The sequence below is a fragment of the Ahaetulla prasina genome, chromosome 3 (genome assembly GCF_028640845.1).
Source record: "Ahaetulla prasina isolate Xishuangbanna chromosome 3, ASM2864084v1, whole genome shotgun sequence".
NCBI lineage: Eukaryota > Metazoa > Chordata > Lepidosauria > Squamata > Colubridae > Ahaetulla > Ahaetulla prasina.
The window spans coordinates 87,477,188-87,487,167 of record NC_080541.1 but is presented as its reverse complement, the minus strand read 5'-3'; the positions used below and the strand labels follow the sequence as shown (position 1 = coordinate 87,487,167).

General features: G+C 37.4%; 1 protein-coding gene across 1 annotated transcript; it reads left to right on the top strand.

The window, feature by feature from the left end:
* Nucleotides 1-3,023: 3,023 nt before the first annotated feature.
* MC4R (melanocortin 4 receptor) lies at nucleotides 3,024-4,022 on the top strand. Its single transcript, XM_058176884.1, has one exon. It carries the CDS (start codon nucleotides 3,024-3,026, stop codon nucleotides 4,020-4,022), a length of 999 nt encoding a protein of 332 aa, XP_058032867.1.
* Nucleotides 4,023-9,980: the final 5,958 nt, after the last annotated feature.

Sequence of the window (9,980 nt, the reverse complement as noted above, 5' to 3'; positions counted from 1 at the left end):
CAATATCTTTCCTTGCAATGTGTCCTGCTTTAAGGTCTGTACAGAGTTAGCCTTTTATATTATCGTATATAGCTGTTTATTAAAACATTCAGCTGTATTCAGTAAGAGGCAATATAATGGCAGTCTAAATCTCTCTCCTTTTTGGTATTACAGATTAACAGAGTTGGAAGGGACCTTGCAGGTCATCTAGTCCAACCCCCTGCCCAAACAGGAGATCCTACATCTGCCTCTACCTAGGATCGAACTCACAACATCCTGATTGTGAGGCAAGAGCTCCACCTCTCGGCCACAGCAGCTGGGCATAGGTAGTTCCATTTCAAAACAAAACAACAACAGAAAAACTATACACAAGCACACTAGACTGGAAAATATGACTGGACAGCTAAACTAGGCCAGAATCTTTCTCAGAAATGACAATGGTTCTATATTCTGCCTCGCTTTTGCCCTTCCTAGTGCTAGGACAAATGCTAAATGGAAAGCACTGAGATATATACTGACCACTCTGGGTTTCAGTGCAAACCAGATGGGACTTCAATTAAAGTAATAGTAATCAATTAAGGAGCTAGTGGTTGTTTCTCTAAGAGAAGGTGTCTTCTGGCGCAACAGGCTCCCACACTCAAGCTGTTCGTCAGGAACAAGAGCAACAGCAATGTCTATGAGTTGTGGCCTGCAAAATGCCATATAGCCAATATAGAGCAAAACTAGTTTTCTGTAATTCTTTGAAGATGTTTCACTTCTCATCCAAGAATGAGAATGAGAAGTGAAATGTCTTCAAAGAATAACAAGTCCAGTTGCCTCTTGCAAAAAAAGCACCTTCGGGACAACCATGGCCTGGATGACTGAGAATCTCGATAGACATTTAGTTTTTTGTAAATATCTATTTGCTACCATCTAATAGTCTTTGTGCTAATCATTCACCTTCCCTGTTTTGTCAGTTTTCTTACTTTGGTCCATCTGTGGACATTGTGGCTTCACTGGTGCCTTGAACGACAGCTACCATCCTGCCTAGTGCATTGAGAAACATTTATCCTAGATTGTGAGTTTTCTTTCTTTTTTTAGCTATGCCTATTGATATATACAAAAGAACTTTTGCGGGGGGGGGGCAGGGTAAGAGTCCTTTTACAAGCTGACTTTCAGATTTAATTGTAGAACTAAAATCTGGCATGCATAATAAATTGCAGTAAACTTAAAGAAGAATAGGAAAAAAAGGCTAAAATGGGAGGGAGAGAGGGAGAGAGGGAGGGAAGGAAGGAAGGAAGGAAGGAAGGAAGGAAAGAAGGAAGGAAAGAAAGAAAGAAAGAAAGAAAGAAAGAAAGAAAGAAAGAAAGAAAGAAAGAAAGAAAGGACTTCTAACCATCATCTCAACAAATGTGATCACAATAAATTTCTCCCCCTCTAAGGTTACAAATCTTCATTTCTTCATACCACATCACATCTCTTGAACAAATCCATATCAATTGCTAATTTGATGACATTTAGGATTAACGTGCCATTTTTTACATTATTCTCTTCATGTCTGTTTGTATTCAGAAACATAGAAATAGATCTTGGAAGGGAATGAAACATAAAGGAAATGGCACCAACGTTCACAGCAATTCCACTTACTATATTTATTCATAAGAAAGACAATCAGAATTTAGGAAATTACCAGTCTCCTTCAAATAAACAAACAAACAAACAAATCACCCTCTGTTATCGTATTCCTGAAAAAATTAAAATAATTCTTGCAATCTGACATGTATAATTTAAAGATAAATGGTTTGGAGTGAGAGAACCTAGTCTTCCATTTAGATAATTAAAATATTAATGTATTTCACTGTCGTCCCCCACCCCATGGACAACTGAAATCAGTTTGTGTGAATAAAATTTCTAATGAAGTATTTTACTCTCGGTCCATTAGACAGATTACTAGGAGAAAAAAAAACATTCTTTATAATTAAGGAGCTAAATATTTATTCAAGAGAAATAGAATAATTAGGGACCACATTCATTTCAAATGCTAGCCTTGATTGCTTTATAGCTTGCCTCATTCACTCTCATTCTGAATCTGAAGCATGCTTCTCTTCGTTTCACATTTTTGCTTACAGGTTACAGTTTGAAAAGTAACGTATGCATTACTACAAACCAAAGACACTGAAACTTGGTCTGATGAGGATGCCAAGACTTCTGTTCCTTCCTTGACAGGTTGGCTGATTCAACCCACGATCTCCCTTCATGATCGCTTACCACTTTTGCAGAAACTTTATTGTTCTTTCCCTTGCTGTAAAATAGGGTGCTTTTTTCCCCTTCCTTTTCTACATCCCACTCATCCTGCTGGCAGGCTAGAAGGGATTCCGATTATGCTCACTATCATCAATCACAACATCTACACAGACAAAAGGAACCTGCCAGCCTTTGCTGAATTGGACTCCTTTGTATCGTTCAGGAATTACATCGTCTTGGAAGCCCTCCTGCAAGATATACAGAAAACTGAAATGAATTCAGTGCCTCCCGCACTCCGTCTTCCCTTTCTCTCTATTGGCTGATCGCTAAATTGAAGGGGTGGGGAACAGCTGCCTCTAAGTACCTTTCTAACCCAACTCTATATAAGAAGCAGCAGAAAGCAGGCAGTCGGGCAAGCATTGGATAGATAGCTGAGTGGTATTCTGAAACAATTGTTTTAAAAATCCCAAGCAGCAGCAGCAGCATTTCGTTTCTGGTGCTTTAGTTTTACAGATTGAGGCTCCAGGAGATAAAAGAGAAGAAAGCCACTTTCAGCTGTATTCATCCCAGTGAATACAGGTACTTGTGGAATTGGCAAAGCGTTAATTGCCAGAGACCTGACTGATATATCTATCTATCTATATATATATATTGCATAGCGAACCTGTTTTCTTTCTGACGTGCACTCTGCTGCTCCTTGTAACGGCATGTAGAAAAATCTAGGGTGTCATTCAAAGAGGGACACTCGGAACACGTGGAATTAATCTGCAAGCTGCAAGTTGGCCAAGCATGATGTGCTTGTGGATGAAGACCTTATAAGAATGAATTTCACTTACCGCCATGGAGTTCATCGGCCTCTTCATGCATGGAACCACAGCCATGGACTACGGCACAGTGATCTGAATAGATCGATGGAAAAAGGCTACTCTTCAGAAGGCTGTTATGAGCAACTTTTTGTCTCGCCAGAAGTATTTGTGACCTTAGGCTTTGTCAGCTTGCTTGAGAATGTGCTGGTGATCGCAGCTATAGCCAAGAACAAGAATCTGCACTCCCCAATGTACTTTTTTATTTGCAGCTTAGCAGTGGCCGATTTGCTGGTAAGCATCTCCAATGGATCAGAAACCATCGTCATCACCTGGTTGAACAATACAGAGGTCGACACACACAGTTTTACCGTTAGCATCGACAATATCATTGACTCGGTGATTTGCAGCTCTCTCCTGGCCTCCATTTGCAGTCTGCTTTCCATAGCTGTGGACAGGTATTTCACAATCTTCTACGCTCTTCAGTACCACAACATCATGACAGGGAGGCGTGTCGGTATCATCATCAGCTGTATCTGGGCTGCTTGCACAGTTTCGGGTGTCCTGTTCATTATTTATTCTGACAGCAGCGTTGTCATCATTTGCCTCATCGCCATGTTCTTCACCATGTTAGTCCTCATGGCCTCTCTCTACGTCCACATGTTTATGCTAGCCCGGCTGCACATGAAAAAGATTGCAATTCTCCCAGGCACCGGCCCAATTCGTCAAGGGGCCAATATGAAGGGCGCCATCACTCTGACCATCTTGATTGGAGTCTTTGTAGTGTGCTGGGCCCCACTTTTCCTCCACTTGCTTTTCTACATTTCATGCCCTCAAAATCCCTACTGTATCTGTTTTATGTCCCATTTTCACCTGTACCTCATTCTAATCATGTGTAACTCTATTATCGATCCACTTATCTACGCTTTCCGAAGCCAAGAGCTGAGGAAAACCTTCAGAGAGATTATGTGCTGCTGTAGCCTGAGAGAGTCATGCGATTTCTCAGGAAAATATTGAATGCATCTGAAGAAGCTATTGCAGAAAGGCAATGGTCTCATAGATTGATGTCTCCTTTAGTGCTGCAGTGCATCTGGCTTCACTAGTCACAAGGAATATATTTTGAACAGTATCTGGTACATGAATGTTTGTTTCTATTCTAAGCTTGCAAACTACATATGTAATCATTTCAAGGTTGAAGTGATGTTAGTGGTGGTTAGCAACGACTCAGCAGGCTGCCAGGCATAGAAAATACCCACATATTTTCAGAATGATGAGAGAGAGCAATGAAACGGTGTTGAGGGATAGGAACAAAAGTATTACACACAACTAAGTCCTTTGCTTTCCTCAGCTATTTATATTTAAGATTTCAGAGCTTGCATTGTCTTGGATTTGTATGTGTATATGGTTAAATCAAATTAGAGTTTATTAGAGAGTTGTGCTTTTGTCACATTTTGCTCAATTCATTGTTAAAAAATTGCATCTTGCATCTTGTTCTTAAGTCAATAGACCCAGTGAAGATAAAATGTAACTCAGCTGGAATCCATTGCTGGGGTGGATTTGGTCTGGGAAATTGGGAACAGTACTTTGAAAAGATTTCATGTTTTTGAATATGACAATAAGAGATATATTTGGTATGTGCTGTATGTATTTACTTTCTTACTCAAATGAACCATTTTTTCTATTAACTAGTCTAGATAACGTGCAGTTAAAATTGTGTCATTAAATATATATAATGAATTGCAATGAAAATGTACATGAGAAAAGTCTGCTAGGACAAGAAAAACCCAAATGTGGGGCATCCAAGCATAGCCTTATTCCTTATCTTTTACTGAAAGAGGAATGAAAAGTATAAGATCAGTTCTTAAAAACCATGTCAAAATGAATGCATCAAAGAAAGACAACAATAAAAGTGCTGCTTTAAACACCAAGCAAATGTGGTAAAAATTAAATGTTTATCATTGCTTTTAGAACACAAACTGATTCACCTTTGATACTGCTTCATCAATATCAACTTATAATCAGTATGACTGAGGCAACAACTTCTGGAAAGTGATTTGAATGGTTGTTATACTATTATATTATTATGATTCATTAGTCAGCCAGATGTTCAGACTGAATTTGGCATTTTTATCTACCTGTCTAATCCTTCTGAAGGACCTAGGTTAGGCAGATAGTTATTTGATAGTATTAAAGGTATTGTCACACATGTAAGCTGTTTGAAATAAATTGACTTTGTCAATGCCAATTGCTATTATTATTGGTAGTAGTAATACAATTATTTTCCCCCTTCAGTTGTGGAGAGATACTACTTTTGCCTTAGGAACAACAACAAAAAATGCTTTTAATTTTGTGGGGGAGGGAGTGTAATCCTCATTGTTGAGATGGGAAGATATTGTACTTACCTGAGCACCCAAGAGACACAGCTAAATATCCAGTCTTTCATTAGATAATAATTCTCTAATAGTTTATAACCATCCTTGATACTTACGCTTCAGTTAAATCCAAGACCATCTAAACTTTTGGAAAGTAAGCAAATGAAGTCTCATTCTGCACCTCACCCCAACAACTTTCATGTTTAAGAGTTTTTCTCTCCACAAAGCAGTAACCAAATAAAATGGCAAGCTGCAAGGAACAGTCATACATCAAGAAAAATTAACAATATTCTTATACCAAACCAATACAATTTAAGAGAATTAACAGCTGATGTAAAAGTCATACCAAAATTAAGTCTTTTCAAGAACATTGGTGTCAATTTGACAAAACATTATATATTGTTTAAATAACCAGCAAATAAATAAATAAATAAATTTGGTAGTGTTTGTCCAGTCTTATTGAGTCAATTTCTTTTCAATTAGGTCTAAACTCCATTTCTTTCTGTACCACTCAACAAGAGTAAAAACATTATTATCCTCTATTTAAAAGCATGTGCTCCAATCAATATACTGCTGCTATATCAAAATTGCCACCTTTAAGGTGACTACAAGTCACTAATCGAGTACTCCTCAGGGTTGAGGAGGAGCTGAGATGGAAGAACCAGAGTTTCTAATCTTTTATTTATTCACACCAGCTGAGCAAGAGAGATACAACTTTAATTTGGCCATATCACTTAATGTCCATCCATTGATTCTAGTGAGAGAGAAATTGATATCCCTACAGAGTACTCACACAATATATTTTATTTTGTGGTTTTCCAAAATGTCAACTGAGCATTCTTCTAAATTTTGTGATTTTAATACCCTTCTCCAAAGTAAATCTGTCATGAGCTGAGAAACTTTACAAAATGAAGAGTTGATGAAAAAACTCCCACCACTCAGAAGTATGACAATTTGAGGTACCCGATTCCAGAAGCCCATTCAGTTAAAGCATTTATAGATATATATTTTTTATTTTTTTAAGTTACAGTATTGCAAGAGTCTCTATGAATAATTTGTCATATTAGGAACACAGAATTCTGTGCATGCTCCCTCATGCTGGATCACCCCATGAAATTATTTTGATTATGATCTAAAAAAATACAACACTCCTATATTCTTCAATTTTGGGAGAACACTGATGTGTTAGATTTTGAGTTTTTAATTATCTCTATATTTGATGGACCTTTCAAACTGAAAACATACTTAAAGCAGCAAAATGCTGTTTTAACTGGATATTGATGCAAAAGTTTGCAAATGGCAATTACAGTATGTTCATGTATCTCACCATAAGAGGATAGCAAATGGGTGGGCATTGCATGTATGATCACATTTAAAATTTTCAAAGTATATTACTCAATAAACGTACAAGACTTTGTAGAAGAGTATATGGAAGTAAAAACTTTTACAGTGTTGTATTTTATACTGATTAAAAGTAAAATTGATTAATACTTGAATATCAGAAAGGTGCTTTTTCAAAGGCAACTAGACTTTCTCTGGTTTACCTTGGAGACATTTCACTTCTCATCCAAGAAGTTTCTTCAGTTCTTCATTGAAGCTTCACTTTAGAACTTGAGAAGCTTCTTGGATGAGAAGCGAAACATCTTCAAGGAAAAACAAAGAAAGTCCAGTTGCCTTTTGAAAAAGCACCTAACCCTAACCCTAACCCTAACCCTAACCCAAAGCCTAATCCTAATCCTAACCCTTACCCAAACCCTAACCCTAACCCTAACCCTAACCCTAAACCTAACCCAAACCCTAACCCTAACCCTAACCCTAACCCTAACCCAAACCCAAACCCAAACCCAAACCCAAACCCTAACCCTAACCCTAACCCAAACTCTAACCCTAACCCTAACCCTAACCCTAACCTTACCCAAACCCTAACCCAAACCCTAACCCTAACCCAAACCCTAACCCAAACCCTAACCCTAAGCAGTCAACTGAGAATCTCCACAGACATAATATATGAATAAAATTTTCTCCTTCCCCAAAGCCGTTCCCCAAAGCTTTAACCAAAAACTGTCTACCATTGACCTCACCCCATTCCTAAGAGGACTATAAGGGGCATGCATAAGTGCACAAAGGTGCCTACCGTTCCTGTCCTATTGTTTCCTTTCAATATATGTTCCTGTATATAATGTTGTGACAAATAAATAAATAAATAAATAAATAAATAAAATTTTAAAAAAACCACATCATCCAAAGATTTTTTAAGGTTGTGTTTCAGATGAAATGAGGGAACAGCCAAACTTTCTATATTATGAAATTATTAGATATATTTATTATAACTTAAGGTGTGTCAGATGGTTTCAGAATGCATTTCCCAGTCTTTTCAGAATAACCCTGGGTGCTAGCATGGATGGAAAAATGGTGTGCAATCACTTCAAATCATCCACTTCTCTTACAAAACGTTAATAAAAAAAAGAAGGTGCAATTGGACCTTGTCAGGTTAACTCAGTAATCAGGACCGAGTCTTATTCTGCTGCTAGAAGCTCAAAAGTTTTGTTAACACCATGAACCTAGGTAACTTTCTGACCCATCCAGATTTGTAAAACCATCTGTGTTTCAGTTCAGTGCAATAGATGTTGGAAACAGGCAGAGAGCAAATAAAACTCTTATTATTTGCTTTCTCCCAAAGGTTTGTTGTGAAGAAGCCGCCCAAAGATTTTAAAATTATTCATTCTCCTTGTAACAGTATGACCTGTAACAATAAAGTAGCTACATCTTCTTCCATTTTGTCCTTTTTGGAAGGACAAAGATCATGCCATCAAAATCTGTCGGGAAACTATTTAAAAAGTGCAGTGATTTTTTTGAAAACTTTGGTTAAGAAATGAAACAAAATAAATATTAAGATTAGGACAGAAATACACTGAAACAATCCTGCCCATTGTTTTTTTTTTTTTAAACAAAGGGCATGTCATGGTTCCAGAAAAACCTCTTCTGCATAAAAAAAACTCAGAAGCCATTGTTTTCCAAAGTTCTTTACTAGCATGAGGAAACTGGCACACGATGAGTGAAATTCCAAAGCTGAACTTCCGGATTCTTTCCCCAGTTATACAAACCCCAAGAGTCCCACCCCCCTGACCCCTTTGATGGTCACATGGTCCCACGTTCTCCCAGTTCATTTGAATATCTTCTCGCCACTCTTCCTGCAGATGTCAACACCATCCGACCTTGACCGCTTGAAGAATGTTACCATACCCCTCAGCCCCCCTTCTTCCCCTCAGGGGAAAAATGTGGCAGTGTCTGGAAACCTAAAGTCTAGTATGGTTTCCAGGGCATCCACTGGCATGAATGGCATCCATCATGGCACTAAACTATATAGAAAACAGCAGTGAGTTGGGAAGAGTTTAAGCATCTTTATCAATGATGGGTTTCTATTGGTTTGCCCCTGTTTGGGCGAACTGGTAGCAGCAGCAGCGGCGGCAGAAGGCTCAGTCCACCCACTCAGATGTCATCACGGATGCTCTGCGCATGTGCAAAAGGTTCTGTGCATGCACAGAAGCACTGCACATGAGCAAAGCGAGTGCGCATGCACAAACGTTCACAGTTCCAAACCGGTAGCGAAGGTAAGTGGAACCCACTACTGATCTTTATGGTGATTTGATGAGCACATCTTATTTCCTTATACTATGGATAATATTACTAATTAAAATACCATTTGTTGGCATATCTGTTACAATATATAAAAATGAATTATAAACAATTTTTCAAATGGCATATAAACTCTACCTTTCATTATGCTGTCAAAAAATAAAAGATATAGATATTACAGATTTTTTTCACGTACAAGGTTTTTCATGACTACTCATGTTTTTCATCAGTGCTCCTCCGCCCTTAGAGAAGGATGGAAATGTCTTTATTTTTATACCTTGATGAAGGTATCTTTTCTTTTATGTACACTGAGAGCATATGCACCAAGACAAATTCCTTGTGTGTCCAATCACACTTGGCCAATAAAAAATTCTATTCTATTATATTTTATTATATGGTGTATATACCCTGTGTGATATTTTCAGCCATACTGACTGCCAGGAGATATTATGATACAGCGTTCCTGCTAACTTGGAATCACCCGAGGTTAATCAGTATCTTGAGTAAGAGTATTAGAGTAATTTTTATCTATTTAATTATTATAATTTTAGCTAAATAAAATAATGTATAATTAAAGACCTAACATAACTATCATTATGGATGATTATCCTACCCAAAAAGATAGATACTATTTTTTTTTGAGTGGGGGTTGGTGCAGATAGAAAGAAAATAGAAGATATAAATAACATAATATTGCATTCTGACAATGAATCAAATTACTTGCACTACCGTTAGTCTCCAAAAAAGATAAATGTTATTTATTTCAATGTTATCACTATTTTTAATTGACAAGAAAATGTCTCCAAGTAGTTTACAAATCCATTTAAACAAAAAAAAAAAAAGAAATCAGTGGCCACAGGCTCAGGATCTATCAGCAAAACACAAGAGGAATAAAGATGACAAGGAAAGAAGAAAACAAATCAACAAGGCATTGCATTCATTATGGAACTAATTTCTAAAATTAAAT

Coding starts and splice junctions, on each gene's coding strand:
- MC4R (XM_058176884.1), top strand. CDS start 3,024: ATGAATTTCACTTACCGCCATGGAGTTCATCGGCCTCTTCATGCATGG.